The sequence below is a fragment of the Zeus faber genome (assembly GCF_960531495.2).
Source record: "Zeus faber genome assembly, chromosome: 8".
Taxonomy (NCBI): domain Eukaryota; kingdom Metazoa; phylum Chordata; class Actinopteri; order Zeiformes; family Zeidae; genus Zeus; species Zeus faber.
The window spans coordinates 26,938,276-26,954,967 of NC_137195.1; the positions used below are offsets into that span (position 1 = coordinate 26,938,276).

Sequence of the window (16,692 nt, forward strand, 5' to 3'; positions counted from 1 at the left end):
AATTCCCTGTGACTGACTGAATCAGTGTGTGCAGGTACACATGTTTTACGTGCTTGGATTGACTAAGAGACGGGCAGATCTCTTCTGTGAAAACACACACACACACGCCCCCACAGCCCTCTGCCTGTGTTGACCTACCATGTCGGCCTTGTCGTTGGCGACTTGCAGCTCCTTCTCCTTCACCTCCAGCTCCTTGCTGAGGGTCGCGACAGATTCGGAGGCCTCCTTCAGCTTCTGGAGGCCTGTGTTCATCCTGAATGAAAAGAATCGCGATGAATATGCTTTCCCATTGTTGCCCTTTTTGTTCATAAACAAGCTGTTCTTTTCTCTTCGGAATGTCCACCCATCTAAGAAGTGTATGGAAACCCCTCCACAAATGTATATATCCCAATTTTTAATCACAAGGGACAAAGGGGATGAAAAAGCTGACCGGTAAGTCAAGAAAGTGAAAAATGAGGTTCAGATAAATGGGCTCCACAGTATACAAAACCTCATCTGTTACAAAGGACCAAGTACATTTGGGAAATATACAAATTTGTTCTGAAAAAGTGGTCCAATCTTGGCACATCGTTTCATAGTTTGAGAACAATTTGTCAGTTTCTCAACACAAATTTGCTTGCAGCTATAGCGCCTGGGGAAAACTGCAAAACTACCACATGGTATTCCTGCTAGAACTGACAATCCAAAGTTTGGGGGTTCGGGTCGAGTATTTTTGGAATACTCGACCCGAAGTCAGAATTAACAAAGCTTAATATTCAGTGTGCCAAAATGCTACACTGTGGGAAGCAAAAGGTTTTACCTGTTCGCAAGGGTCTGTACTTCGAACCGCTTTTCCTTGTAAATTCTCTTGTAGCCCTGGATGAAGGAGAGGTAGGACTTGGGCGTGACATGAGTGGGGCGTCGGTATCTGCAATCAAAATGCATCGAAAACACAGTGCATCACCTCTCCTAGAAGGTAAGCCTCATTTCCATCTCTGCAAGGTGATAAATGCTCTTAAATTGAAACATATTTTAACACACAAGCTTTGAAAAATATATACATGAATCTTGAATTTTATGGTGAAACACATGAAAAGAGTGCAGTCATGAAAGTCGCAGCAGCCTGCAAATTCCTGAAGTACCAATGAAATATAGATGGCCGCATATTCACCCTTCGGGGCAAGCGCACGCTGCGGCAAACAGCGCACCAAACTGGGTAAGAGTTGCAGTCCCACTTTTTAAACCATGTTTAAAAATGGATTGCTCGTGAATTTGCCAAGTTTCTGTGTTTTTGCTGTGAAGTGTGGCTGTTGTATGACGTGCAAAAATAATGCCAGTCATACAATGTCATGTGTTAATGCATGGAATTTCTATAGATATAATATAGATAATAGGGAAAATGTCAACACTACGTTGAATTTTGGCCTATTGTTGTCATTTCTATCATTTTGTCATCGCTGAGGTCTTGGCGTACCGCTGGAAGTAATCGACGCACTTCTCCGCCACCCCGTCTTGGAAGGAGCCCATGCACTGGACCACCTCTCCCTTCACCTCGGGGGAGCAGTCAATGTCATAGACGGAGAGGAAGTGCTCCGAAACTGAAGGAAGGAGGCACAGAGAGAGAGAGACTGAGATATAGCAAATAATCACCGCAGAATGTAAATTATGGGGGCTGGGAGAAGAGGCAGAAAAGAGTGGAACAGACAACAGATTGGCAATTTAAAAACACAAATTACACAATGTACACACCCTGCTTAGGCCGTCCAATCTCACACACTCCAAGACACAATTGAAACTTAATTGTTTTTTCTTTCCTGGTGCGGGTAATTGTGTGATTGCGAGGAACATTATGGAGTATTGGGTTTTCTACTTCTATAACATCAATGCCTTTGTCATGCTGATGACTGAATTAGCAAAATGTGGAATGGACATTAACCAACAGGCAGGGAACTAAACAAGGTCTGGTTGAAGAATATTGATGTTTTTCACAAGTCATTTCTAAAACGCTTATTAAAAAAGGGAATCAGAGTAAGAATCAGAATCAGAAAAATAGTGAAGTATTTATGGTAGGGAAATAAGGCAAGCTAGTTACAATAGCAGCTTGGATTACATGTGTTATGCGTGGAAAATTACATTTTAATTTGTCATACATTGTGTGAATATTTACAGTTTCGATATTCTGCAGTAATATCTTCCACCACATCTATCAAGCAAATATTGCCCGAAAGATGAGATCACTTGGAGTTTTTACTGTATATTTAACTGCCTGAAAACAATGCTGCAGCCACTTCTCCACTCCAAAGTGGAAACAAAAAGAATAATATTGGCATTACTTGAAAAGCCAGAAGTAATGACATATTGTTTGTACGGCACCCTAATTACATTCTGAGGTGAGGAAGACAAAAATAGGCAGCAAGTACTACAGCACAGATGGAAGATGACAAGCCCTGTATCTTGAGGTCATCATCAAAATGTGATATGCACAATTCGATTATTTTTACGTTGATGTAATGACAATTACCAAGGTCAAGGTCATCAATCCACAGGGAATGGATAAGTGAATACACAAAGACGTCACAGGCGAACATCAAATCCCTGATCTGAAAAATAACAGATATACTGCACAACGAAGTGATATCTGTTGGGTGTTTACTCCACCTCTGGACTCAACCTCTATTCTACAGTACCTCCCTCTGCTAGACATTTGATTGTTTGATTTGTCAATATAAAGACATAATCCATGTCTCCATCTTTCGACATTTATCTGTCTTTTGCAGAGGCAACAATATGTGATGTTGACTAATGAGATTGTGTAGATTCTCTCTGAATGCAGCTGTACCGGCAACAAGAGCGTCCTTGGGCCAGCGGCTGAACCAGTCCATGGTGCAGCCGGATATCAGCGCCGGAAACTTCAGTGCGCGGTTCCGAAACTTTTCCCCAACCGGCGAGAAGCAGAGGACGACGTGGAGGTTCTGTCTGACGCGCGACATGAAGTACTCGTAGAGGTTCTCGTTGGTGGGCGGTCGCCGCGAAAACTCCCGCTTCATGACGGGGACGAGGTCGCTGAGGATCTCATCTATGTCGTCACGGGCAAACAGGTTGGATACCTGGAAACACACAAACACACACACACACACACACACACACACACACACACAATTTTCTTGGCTTGGATTTTTGCGGGAGTACGATACCAAGAAATGACTATGGCAGCTTTCCATGAAGACATATGTCTTTAAAAGAAAATACTATAAAGAAAAGTGAGACAAGTAGGTAACAGACAGTGAGACACCCAGGTAGGTAATGGATAGAAAGAAATGTAGGTAATGGACAGTTGGACATGTAGGTACTGTAATGGACAATAAGACATTTAGGAAATGGACTGTTAGACATTTAGGTACTAGACAGTTAGACATTGAGATAATGGACAGTTAGACATTTAGGTAATGGTCAGCAAGACATGTAGGTAACGGACAGTGAGACGTGTAGGTATTGTACAGTGACAGCACCATGACTTGGGTGGAAGTGGTGGAGAATAGATAAATATATGCTCCATAGCACGGAAATGAAAATTGCTATTATAGAGATAATTCATTGAAATGGGCCAAATAAGGTGAGAGAAAGTGTGAATGAATTAATGAACGAATGAAGGAATAAATGAAAGAACTAAGTCTTTTTGACTGACCTTGCGCTTCAGAGATGCACTTTGAGGCAATAAAACTAATTAAACAGATGATCCCAAACAGAGAAACACAGTTGCATATTGACCTTTTTTTCATACCGCTTTAGCCTCAATTGGGCTGTCTTGTACACACACGCAAAAACTCTGTGATTAATATTCCACATTAGGATTCCCAGAGGTTTCTTCTCTGAGCTCTGACTCTTATCTGAAAAGTATGGCTAAGATGGCAAACGTGCCGTAAATTAGTTCAGGGAATATTCAAGAAAGATCCCCCCCCCCCCCCGCATTATTTTAAATATTAATGTGCTGCAGGCCTGAAAGACGATTACAGAACCTGAAAGTCCAAATCCTGCTGCAAAAAACGACTGTCTGAAACAACATTAAACTTGTGCTTAAATGCTAGTGAAAAGGTGTTACATAAATTGATTTTTAAACCAAAAGAAAATCCATTACATTAGGGTAGGAGGGAAACATCCAATTTTTTGCCTTTTGAATGTCCCCAAAATGAAAAGAGCAACCACGTGCACAATGTTTTGCAAGGCCCCTCTGCTTTTATTTAAACCAATTGTTTATTATCAATATGATTTTTCTACTTGCTAAATTTCATATTCATCAATGTACATTTCAGATTTGTAAACCTTAGTTTATTGCTTTCAAAATTGAATTAGAACATCATTTGGAGCCCATCAGGCCTTGCAAGAATTTAAAAAATGTGTTTAAAATGTTGATCGTTGAAGTTAATCGTCTGATACTCTGAATGTACCTTATAATGGTGTTGATCTTCATGCATTCCCCCTGCCTGTTTTTGTAATGTTATATTTGTATTGTTTCTGGCTGGCATGCTTTGGCATGATGCCAATAAAATGCCAATAAAAAAATAAATATATTTATATATAGATGGATAGATGGATAGATATCTCCAGACAGTAAACTCCATTCCCCTGTTATTCACATGCAGCTGAGCAGCTGCTGCATAAACTGTTCGGGGATATGGGGAAACAGAATGGAAGATATACAGAGGAAGTGTGTGTGTGTGTGTGTGTGTGTGTGTGGGCGTGTGTGTGTGTGTGTGTGTGTGTGTGTGTGTGTGTGTGTGTGTGTGTGTGTGTGTGTCTGTGTGTGTGTGTGTGTGTGTGTGTGTCTGAAATAATGGAGAAGGAAGATTGCGGAGGCTGTTGTTGATGTTGCCTTTCAGAATCACTACACTGATTACATTTTCTTTGTTAGTGCTATGATTCTGCTGCAGTACGCATTATTTTATTCGATTAAAAAATCCCGTTAGGGGTCGCCACAGCAGATCATCTGCCTTCATACCTTCTGTTCTGTGCATCTTCCTCCCTCACCACATCCACAAACCTTCTCTTTGGCTTTTCTCTTTCCTCTTGCCTGGCAGCTCCATCCTCAGCATCCTTCTCCCAATGTAACTCTCATCTTTCCTACACACGTGTTCAAACCATCTCAATCTGGCCTCTCTCACTTTTCCACCAAACTGTCCAACCTGAGCTGTCCCTCTAGCTGTACTCATTCTTAATCCTGTCCATCCTTGTCACTCCCAATGAAAATCTCAACATCCTGAACTCTGCCACCTCCACTTCAGCCACCCGCCTTTTTGTCAGTGCCACCGCCTCTAAACCGTACAACATACGTAGCTGGTCTCACTACCGTCCTGTAGACCCTTGTAGAGTCTTGCTGGAACCCTTCTGTCACCGATCACTCCGGACACTCTTCTCCACCCACCCCACCCTGCCTGTACTCTCTTCTTCAGCCCTCTCCCGCACTCTCCGGTGCTTTGGATGGTCGACCCCAAGTACTTGAACTCATCCGCCTTTTCCACCTCCACTCCTTGCATTCTAAACTTTTTGCCGCCCTCCCTCCCATTCAGGCACATGTATTCTGTCTTACTCCTGCTGACTTTCATTCCTCTTCTCTCTAATGCATGCCTCCACTTCTCCAGGCTCCCCTCAACCTGCTCCCTACTCTCGCTACAGATCACAATGTCATCCGAAAACATCATAGTCCACAGAGACTCCTGCCTGATTTAATCTGTTAACCTGTCCATCACCACTGCAAACAAGAAAGGGCTCAGAGCTGATCCTTGATGCAATCCCACCTCCACTTTGAATGCTTTCGTCACGCCAACTGCACACCTTACTACTCTCTGACTGCCCTTATACATATCCTGTACCACTCTTACGTACTTCTCTGCCACGCCCGACTCCCTCATGCAATACCAAAGTTCCTCTCTCGGCACCCTATCATATGCTTTCTCTAAATCCACAAAGATGCAGTGCAACTCCCTCTGGCCTTCCCTGTACTTTTCCATCAGCATTAAAGTAAACATTGCAACTGTAGTACTCTTTCCTGGCATGAAACCATAGTGCTTCTCGCTGATCCCCACCTCTCCTCTTAACCTAGCCTCCACTACCCTTTCCCATAGCTTCATGCTGTGGCTGATCACTTTTATTCCCCTGTAGTTACTACAGCTCTCTACGTCTCCCTTATTCTTGAAGATGGGTACCAGTACACTTCTTCTCCACTCCTCTGGCATCCTCTCCCTTTCCAGGATGGTGTAAAACAGTCTCGTTAGGAACGCCACTGCCATCTCACCTAAACATTTCCATGCTTCCCCAGGTATGTCTTCTGGGCCAACAGCCTTTCCACTCTTCATCTTCATTAGATTAAAAAACAATAAAATATCTTAAATCATGATAGCACTGTGAAAACTATGTTATATGCTGTAAATTAAAGCCTAAATGGCATCTATAGATATAACCTCAAAAAAATATATATATTTTGAAAGCTAGATGGAGCAAAGAGGCAGAGAGCAGACAAGATGATTACAGCGGGGACATAGATGCTTCAGAAGGGGCTGTATCATTTGTTTCTTTCCCCGCTGCAGGCTGCACCGTCTGAGGATCCTCAGCGCTTACTGAAGTCGAAGCCATCGGTCAACACTTTGGACCGCTGCTAGTGGAAGAGGGGCCTCCTGCCTCTTCACTCATTGCAATATGTCTTATCACACTTGCTGTCAATCGAGGGATTCTATTCCTAGAATTCTGCAGGTAACAAAAATTGTAATGACAAGTGAAAGCCACCCCCTCCCAGCTTGTATTATTTGGAAGCGTACATAATCCAGATAGAAAATAGTTTGGTTTTCCACTATAAAGACATGCTGCTGAGCAGCTGCTGCATAAACTGTTCGGGGAGATGGAGAAACAGAATGGAAGATGAACAGAGGAAGTGTGTGTGTGTGTGTGTGTGTGTGTGTATGTGTGTGTGCGTGTGTGTGTGTGTGTGTGTGTGTGTGTGCGTGCTGCCGACCTCGCCGGACGACAGGACGTTGTTCATGTACTCCAGGAAGGACTCGTCCTTAATCTCATTGTCGGTGAATATGAAGCTGACGCCCTTGCCGTGCTGTCCGGTCGTCCTGTACAGCCCCTTCAGGTCATCCATCAGGTTGGCTGTGTTGTAGGACCTGGCAGGAGGTGAAACAAGCACATTTCATTTTTTTGTTTCTTTTACCCCCAAGATTCCCACTTTAGCCTATGGGTATAGGGTAACCATAACCCTATGTGCACACCTTCTCAATTTGACAACGGCCACATGCAGCAGAGCAGAAAACACCGTAGAAAGAGAATAAAAAATTCCATATAAGGGGAATACATCTTGTAAATACCACAGTGATGTAAAGTGATAACGAAAGCGCCAGATGTTCTCCTTTGATAGAAGTTCCAGTTCTTTTGGCGACAATTAGATTTTCTCTTTCTTTCTACTTCCTGATTTCGAGCCCATTTATCTTGTTGCGGAAGACAGTCACAGTCAAGCATCATACATCAGCACCTCCATTGATATAAGTGTTAAAATTTCACATGACATGCAAGGTCACAGTAAATCAGTCCCAATATGTTGGGAAGAGCTGCGCTCGCTAAATTGTGGTGCAGCATAGAATATAGCGTGCTCTTTAGTAACTGGGGTGCTTGAAGAGGTAGATCAGGGTAAAAAAAAGAGGAAAGTGGGGGGAAAACGGTGGCTAACTACAGAGACGAGGTGTCTCTTCGCTCCGGAGAGGCCAGTGAGCCCAGAGAGCCGACATAAAACCTATGACTATTAAAGGCAGACACTAAATTATGGTTGCAAAGTGGCAAATTCACAGGGGGGTGGGCAGGAAAACATGTTGTCATAGAGAGAGAGAGCGCAGGTGCGGGAAAGCAATATGAAAACAAAAATAATAAATACAAACAGACGCCGAAAGGGAGCAAAAAACGAGAAACAAAAGAAACAAAGATGGCGTGGAGGATGAGCTGATGGAATTCGTTACGCTGATATAAACTGTATCGGCGGCGGTGAAAAGAAGGCAAAGCATCAGGGGAGTTAGAGCCATTGTTTCACAAGCAGGATTAGACCGTGGTGCCACAGACTGCATTCGGGAAAGGAACCTCCAGTGAATCACAATATTATGGAGCTTATTCTAGTTCAGAAGCATCCATTTTATGTATTCTCTCATGGGACCGTGTTCTCATTCAAATTAAGAGGGTGCAATAATTTTGTTTATCATTCTGTACCAGTGTTTGTTTATTTTGGAGTGTTTTTCAGAAGGTAGAATACAATGACAGCATATTTATTCTAAATATATATATTTACTATAAATAGTTAGTATGCAAAATGCAACTTTTGACACATTGTGCATTTGTTTTCTTAAAATATTTTCAAATTCTAAAGTTTTTATGTACTTGTTTGTCTATTCATTTATTTCATATTTAACATTGCGCTGTATCCAAATTCCTCATCCCTCAATTTAATTAATTAATTATAATTAACAGTCAAACATTCACATTCTTTCTAATATTTGAATATTCAAATCACTGTGGCTAAGTCGAGCATGAAAAAAAATAGCAGGAATTTGAATTTGAAGAATTTGTCATCAAAATAAAATGGATATTTTCTAATATTCTGCTTGTTTTTATGACTGCAAACCAAGGGTTTGATTTGCATTGTCTATATTTCAAACAAAGTTAAGCCTTAAAGAGTAAAAAGTAGCCTTAAAGAGTAGCTAACGTGCCCCAAAGTCATCCTATCGCGTCCTATCATGGCAAGAGATATTACTAGACTCACTAGGGTGAGCGAGTCGCCGTGTTGGCTTTTACCGTGTCAGTGTGATCTGAAAGATCTTGTATCCCGCGATGAACGAGGCCAGTCTGGTCAAGCTCTGTTTGCCAGATCCGCCTACACCCACCAACAGGGCATTACCTCTGGGTGTTCGGATTATCCTGGACATCTGAACACACACACACACACACACACACACACACACACACACACACACACACACAGACAAACACACACACACACACACACACACACACACACACACACACACACACACACACACACACGCACACACACAAACGTTTCCATGCCATATTTTTGTGTATAGATGTGAGAGTATGTGTGTATGTATGTTGTGGCTGTGTGCCCATGAGTGAGTGTGTTTATATGGTTCTATGTTTCAGTCAAGGGTGGAAACGGACCAAGAGAAAATGAGAAATCATGAATTATGTATTACTGTATGTGTGTATTTCCGTGGAATGGAGAGGGAAAAGAGAACAGCTTAAAAGCTTGGCGCACAAGCTTGCAGGAGTATCTTTTAGGTAAGTAATTTCAGGATATTTCAATAGAAGCAGTTTTGCCCTTTATGTGAATGATTAAGTGGTTCCAGGTAAGTTCCAGCTGAGAACTCATAGAAACATTACATTTATCACTCAAAACTTCAAATGCTATATCATCCTATATGCCTATATTTTCCCAACAGAGTGATGAATAAATAATGATGAATCGTTGAATGAAGATTTGGTAGAGAAGGTAAAGAAAGAAAGAAATGGAAAAATATCATGAATGAAAGTAATGTGACTTGGAGCCTACCTTGACTATGTGTATCATAGCATCTTTGAAGAACACCATGTCCATGCTGGTTCCCCTAATGCTCTCATTGTATTGGTTCAGAAACATGTTCAGACGCTCCATGAGGCTCTCGAAGGATTCAATGGGCTCGTAGACTTTGGGCATATCAAAGTCTGAACCCTCCGGCTCCTCACCTGTGCAGAATCCAATTTTGCAACCCAGGCGTCATTAAACAAGAGGTTGAAATACAAGATATTTAGCAGTGTTTTGGATGGATTTGGCCTACCTGTAGCCTCGGGGGCATCTCGCAGGAAGTCCACAAAGTATCTGTCCATTCCACAGTCCACTATGTTCTTCTTCTCATCCCCAAGTTCCTCCTCCACCAGCTGAGCCAGAGCACAGTCAAACCACTCCACGTCATCTAGAGTGGTGAACCGGTCAGCTATAACGCGCTTGGACTCATGTTTCCAGAGGGTCAGCAGTACCTATGATGTAAAAAACAGGCATCATCTGCTGGAGGAAAGCCTGGCTCACTTCCCTGGGTTGGAAGGACTAGCTCGCTTCCCAGGGTTGGAAGGACTCAAACTTTTCCTCCAGTAGGAAGGACCAGATCCTTTTTGCAGGTTGGAAAGACTAGATTTCATCCAGTTGGAAGGACTCGATCCTTTCCTCCAGTAGGAAGGACTCGATCCTTTCCTCCGGTTGGAAGGAGTCGAACCTTTCCTCCATTAGAAAGGACTCGATCCTTTCCTCCGGTTGGAAGGACTCGATCCTTTCCTCCGGTAGGAAGGACCCGATCCTTTCATCCGGTTGGAAGGACTCTATCCTTTTTCCTCCAGTAGGAAGGACTCGATCCTTTCCTCCGGTAGGAAGGACTCGATCCTTTCCTCCGGTAGGAAGGACTCGATCCTTGCCTCCGGTTGGAAGGACTCGATCCTTTCCTCCGGTTGGAAGGACTCGATCCTTTCCTCCTGTAGGAAGGACTTGACCTTTCCTCCGGTTGGAAGGACTGGATCCTTTCCTCCTGTAGGAAGGACTCGATCCTTTCCTCCTGTTGGAAGGACTCGATCCTTTCCTCCGGTTGGAAAGACTAGATTTCATCCAGTTGGAAGGACTCGATCCTTTCCTCCGGTAGGAAGGACTCGATCCTTGCCTCCGGTTGGAAGGACTCGATCCTTTCCTCCGGTTGGAAGGACTCGATCCTTTCCTCCTGTAGGAAGGACTCGACCTTTCCTCCGGTTGGAAGGACTCGATCCTTTCCTCCTGTAGGAAGGACTCGATCCTTTCCTCCGGTTGGAAGGACTCGATCCTTGCCTCCGGTTGGAAGGACTTGATCCTTTCCTCCGGTTGGAAGGACTCGATCCTTTCCTCCTGTAGGAAGGACTCGATCCTTTCCTCCGGTTGGAAGGACTCAATCCTTTCCTCCGGTAGGAAGGACTCAATCCTTTCCTACGAGTGGGAGGACTCAAACCTTTCCGCAGTAGGAAGGGCTAAATCCTTTTCTCGGGTTGGGAGGACTAAATCCTTTACAAGGATTGGAGGCTTATAGAATTTAAAGACATAGTATTTTCATGATTGATAGCAGTGACTCAATTCTATCATGACCATAAAAGTATCACATTTGATTACACAGCTCTATCTGCAATCATAAAATGATTGCAGATAGAGCCAGTACCACATGTCCTGACATGTGGTACTGGCCTGGCATATGAATTATTCAGTGAATCAACTGCCCTCCGAAGCAGGCTGACCCCCTCAATGAGTATTTAGCATGCCCTGTCAGTCATTTCAGATGTCTCATATATTCAATATTTATGTTAAGCTGCTCTCTACCTGCTGTTATATTAAATGACGCAACCTAGAGTGTCACTCCACAACATCAGTTCCCTTCTGATTTGACTTATCCACTCACCTCAGTGGAGTCGACCACCTCTGCGGTGGTATTGAGCATGCCTTGCCAGATCCTCGACAGATCCCTGAGGTTAAAAATGTAGTGGAACTTGGCAGGGGTGGGCAGCATTTTGACCTTGGTCGTCTGCCACAGACGGCGGGTCAGTGAAACCAGGCGAGGCACGGTGCCGCAGACCTCCTCAATGAAACCACGAGAGGCGCAGTAATGGCCATTGCCAATCACACCTGCATTGAGGGGGCAAGGGAGAGGGTAGTCAGAAATCGGAGCTGGGATGGAATTTCATTCACATCAAAGCTACTGAATACTTCACCATTAGGGCATGAACGGGACAACGGAGACAACTGGTGCAGTGAACCTTAATTAGTGAATCTGATGATAATTTCTAGGTACATAGGCAAGGTGCCTAGAAAGTCCAAGGTGGCCATATTTCATTTCATCCAATTCCTTGCTGCATAACATAGCAACTGGAAGAATGTTTGACCTAGTTACATGATGCTAACCTACCAGCTTGTCTCAGTTAATCTAACATAATTGGTAGCTAAGAAGGAACATTCTTTACCAGGCACCAAGGTGACTGTAACTATCCTTGGAAATGTGACAGAGATTGAGTGGGATGGCTAGGCAGTTTTTAAAGTTTCAACCAACCAAATATCTTGTCTATGGAAGTGTTGGAGGGCAGCGTGCAGTTAAAGATGGAGAATTGCCTCTTCAGTCTCTGGGGGATGTCGTTACGGCCTCCTCCAGGGTGGATCATGGCTGCCAGGAACTGGATGTCCACAATGTTGCTGAACTCCCCCGGCTTTTCCAAGTTGTAGAACCCATTCTGCTCCATCAGTTGTCGCACTATCTCGTTCGTTACCTACGATCAAGGGCATTGACAAAGCTTTCACATAATCTTAAAAAAAGAAGGGTAGGGTGAGATTTAAAGTGAAACGGTTAACTTTTTTCAGCGACAAGACATCACAATCGCAGGGAACCATTTTCTAACAGCACCAGAGGTGATTCAGAGACGTTAACCCCAAACCTGGTCACCCCACTCGTTGATGACAGGCATGTTTATGTCATCTATGAAGACGGACATTTTCTTCCCGGCTGGCGGACCGTACGTGGTCCCCATTCGCTTGTCCACGTAGCTCTCCACTGTTCTCTGTGAGGAAAGACAAACGGCACATAAGGATTTTTGATGATGCAGCCTAGTTTCATGAAGTCATTTAAAAACGCTTCAAATTGTCAAAACGCAAAAAAAATGTAAACCATCAACATTTTAACGAATTGATTGATAATAATTTAGATATTTTCACTGATATCTGTCCTGGCAAATAACAGATTTGCTCCAAAAGGAAACAATAGCTATTTGTTCTCGCTCTACAGGGAATGATAAATATGACATATAAGTCTTACATATTTCCTTGATAAAAATATGTATGACTTGAATTAAATGTCTAAATATAAAAATTACGTAGACATATGGCTGTCTCATAGGCATCAATTTGCAACGTTGATTACAACGCTAGCATGAAGATGATGATCAAGACATGATACAAGTGAGTGGCGGGAGTAGAAAAGGCGGGAATGGATATGGTGCAGCCAGGTCGAGAGAACAGGAAGTGATGGAAGTGAAGGGAGAAAATTAAAGCCTGAACAGCATTTCGTCTACCGCACTCGGGCGTAATCAATCAGGACAGCTGGATCAATGTGCAGCTTTGTTATACAGTGGTCAAAAAAAAGGAAAAAGGGGAAGAAGAAGAGTCATCCCCGCACTCGGCCTTGCCTTTATTAATCACACCAGACAGAACCCGCCGATACGGCCGCGCGAGTCAATAACAATCTGTCACAATTTAACAGATAGCGAGAATATCTGCACCCAGATAGACTCATAGCGCCTTTCAAAATCAAATTCATCGAAAGGAAAGTGAAAATGCGGGGCAGGGGAGCATCTAGTCGTTCCTTTTTTTCTTCCTGCCGCACCTGGAACATAAGCGGAGTGGTGGCGGAGGAGAAGTTGAGACACTTGGCCACGTGGATCTCAGGATCATACTTTGACATGTAGCGCTTGATGATGACGGTCTTGGCAGTTCCTTGCTCCCCGATGAGTAAGACGGCCTATTGAAAAAATGAAATAAAAAAACACAAACGGCAATTATGTTTTTTATTAATTTAATTTACTTAATTGGGTAATAGTTAATAACGGGATAGTAGCCCTCCAAAGAGATATCACCAAACACATCACAACAAGAAAGTTGTATCGGGGTGAAAAATGGATCTGATAATATCATGAGGCATAATGTCAAATACTACATGAGGTCCAGTGATTTGCCACTCCCAGAATGGAAAATGCATCTCTGTGATTACAGTTAAGACTCATATATCTTACTCACAGACAAACTTACTTAGAGACACACACACACACACACACACACACACACACACACACACACACACACACAAACGTTTCCATGCCATATTTTTGTATATAGATGTGAGAGTACATGTGTATGTGTGTTGTGTGGCTGTGTGCCCATGAGTGAGTGTGTTTATATGCCCACCAACAGGGCATTACCTCTGGGTGTTCGGATTATCCTGGACATCTGAACACACACACACACACACAGCCACACACACACACATACACACACACAAACACACACACACACACACACACACACACACACACACACACACTCCAGATCAATAACATGCCGTCACTAAGAGACCAAATAAAAATTATGTGGTCGATACTCAACTTAAGAGCCTATTGAACACTCGACCAATCTGAACCCACTCGGGACAGAAGGATGGAAAGTGTGTGCACGCATGTCTGTGAGTTTCTGTGCGTGCGTACTCTTTGGCCAGCCGTAAACAAAGAAATTGACAGCAAACAGGGAAGCTGTAGAATGAAACCTATCCCTTAAATTCTGATATGATCCTAACTTTATCCTTTTTCTTTTTTCTTTTTATTTGACCAAATAACCAGAGTTCGGCTCAGTATCTCTACTGGAGATATTTTTTGTGCATTTGTTTGTTGGGTTTTCATCTGACAACTGCATTGTGAAGTCAATATTTGCTTATTTTGTTTGTCCTTTTATGAGGGCCTCACCTTGCCCTGCTTGGCAATGGTCTGAATAAGGAAGTTGGTCCTGACGTTGTCCACGGTGGGCACCAAGATGGAGCCGTACTCCGGCGTGATGTCCGAGGGGTAAATGTACTCCTCTACCCTGGTGCTCCAGTGGACCCACTGACCTGGAGGGAAAACACAGGAGACGATCAAAAAAGTCATTTTTCATGTGAGATTAGATGGCTTCATCAGGTATACTACAAAAAAAAGTATGATAAGTAAAGTGAAATGATAATAATATTAGATGAATATTATAATATTACAATATTAGATTACATTCATATTAGATATACTAATAATATAATCAAACTAAATGAGCTGTCGTTAGGGTTAGAGATTTTTACCTGAGTTCTTGGGCAAAAATAAAACAAAAAATTAAAAAGTATCTGATGATAGAAAGGATATTATACCCTTAAAGAAAAGGGCCCACGAAACATTGTATTCTTCAAATAAAGGAAGACGTTTTGAAGTGTCTGAGAACATAGAGGTCTGCTGGTCTCTTTGAAATGTTAATTGTTTTACTTAAAGAAGGAAAACTTCAAAGTAAGAAGGAAAAAGAAAAGCTGAATGATACAGTTCACACAATTCTAGACCAGGCATCTTCAAAAGAGTATAATAGTTTATTTTCCAGGCTTTCTGCCTAATCTTTTTTTTTTTTTTTTTGCAGAGTAAGCGCATTTCAAAAGATAATGTCCAAGTCCGATTTTTTTTTCCATATTGACTAATGTAAAGAAGAAAGCACATTTCCACATTACAATCTTTGATTTATCAAATTGCCAAAATAAATTAGTTCAAACACCTAAATGGTATCGATAAGCTGTTGCACCTCTCATAACCATCAGAATCAGAACCAGAATTTTTATATTTTGCCAAGTATATTTGCATATGCAAGGAAAAGAGATTTGGTGAGGTTGATGCATAAAAGACAAAACGCAACATGATATAAACAAAAAAATTAACAAAATATTGAACAAAGAATTAAACAAAATATAAATTAACAAATATTCACACTTTAATTGTATTTATTATTTTTTATCTTTTTTTTATAATTAATTATTTACATTACAATAGCTTTAATATTGCCTGGTGTTGGAGATAAGTCTCTAGCAAGTGATGGCAGGAGTGCATGTTTAGCGACATATGCTCACCATCTGCCGTTACATGGTAGTCGAACACAGTGTCCTCACTGTCAGGAGGAATAGCAGGCAGGTCCAGATGGATACTGTCGTTCCCTCTGAGCCAGTTCTCCATCTTACTGCGGTCATCCAGTTCAAGGAGAGCTCCCATGCTCCACATCAGCGCAAAAACATAGAGACGCTCCATGTGCTCTCTGGATATCTCGACGCCTTGCTCCTGTACGGAAACAAATGCAGAATCATCTCATGGTAGAAATGTTTTCTGTTAAAACATAGGCTCGTACATCATTTTTTTATATTTACAATACAGCACTTATTATAGCACTGGCTCAGAGGCTAGTCAGGCTCAGACAGGATGAAAAGAAGTGATGAGGGCTTTCACTGCTCCCCGCAGTAGGGCATTTAGGCCAATATAGGTAATTCTGCTGGCAATTCTTGTCTACTATTCAATGTCATTTAACACTCATCTATAAAAATCATTAAAATAAATGCTTAATGCGGATCAATACTGAACACTCCTCAATCCAAATTCATCCAACAGAAGCAAATACCTTTACTGACCGTGCATCAAGCAACTTCTTTTAAAGATCAACTTGACACATTGGTGGTACCTGGTTCCTGGTGGTTCCCAAATTCCACTTAAAAATGCCTAAACTGATGTCGCTTCAATTCCAACAGTATTCAGCCTTGTTTTTGAAAGTTACTCCTTCTGCCTTCTTTCTTCTCAGCTTTCAGGGTTTGGGCAGACTATACAATTGTTATTAGAGTGCATAACCGTTTCTGGTACTGTAGTAAAATGCTTCTCGGAATGAGTTGTACACCCCATAACTACTTCACATCCAACAGTACGGTTTCCAAGCACTGTACTATCCAGTACACAAAAACGTAAGAGTCACAAAATGACGCGAGCTCACAGGTTGTGTTATTTTGATGATTTCAATGTGGCTTCGTAAGTACAATTCCACTAATA

General features: G+C 42.4%; 1 protein-coding gene across 1 annotated transcript in view; it reads right to left on the reverse strand.

The window, feature by feature from the left end:
• dnah5 (dynein, axonemal, heavy chain 5) overlaps nt 1-16,692 on the reverse strand; it is a gene marked incomplete at its 5' end in the record, with an annotated part of 160,663 nt that overhangs the window by 69,696 nt on the left and 74,275 nt on the right. Inside the window, 14 exons of the mRNA XM_080004870.1 lie at nt 139-253; nt 800-907; nt 1,454-1,577; nt 2,819-3,086; nt 6,983-7,136; nt 8,806-8,936; nt 9,581-9,753; nt 9,846-10,044; nt 11,472-11,695; nt 12,117-12,330; nt 12,496-12,618; nt 13,440-13,574; nt 14,569-14,711; nt 15,735-15,939. Coding sequence (XP_079860996.1) covers nt 139-253; nt 800-907; nt 1,454-1,577; nt 2,819-3,086; nt 6,983-7,136; nt 8,806-8,936; nt 9,581-9,753; nt 9,846-10,044; nt 11,472-11,695; nt 12,117-12,330; nt 12,496-12,618; nt 13,440-13,574; nt 14,569-14,711; nt 15,735-15,939 — 2,316 coding nt within the window. The remainder of the gene's footprint in view (nt 1-138; nt 254-799; nt 908-1,453; nt 1,578-2,818; nt 3,087-6,982; nt 7,137-8,805; nt 8,937-9,580; nt 9,754-9,845; nt 10,045-11,471; nt 11,696-12,116; nt 12,331-12,495; nt 12,619-13,439; nt 13,575-14,568; nt 14,712-15,734; nt 15,940-16,692) is intronic.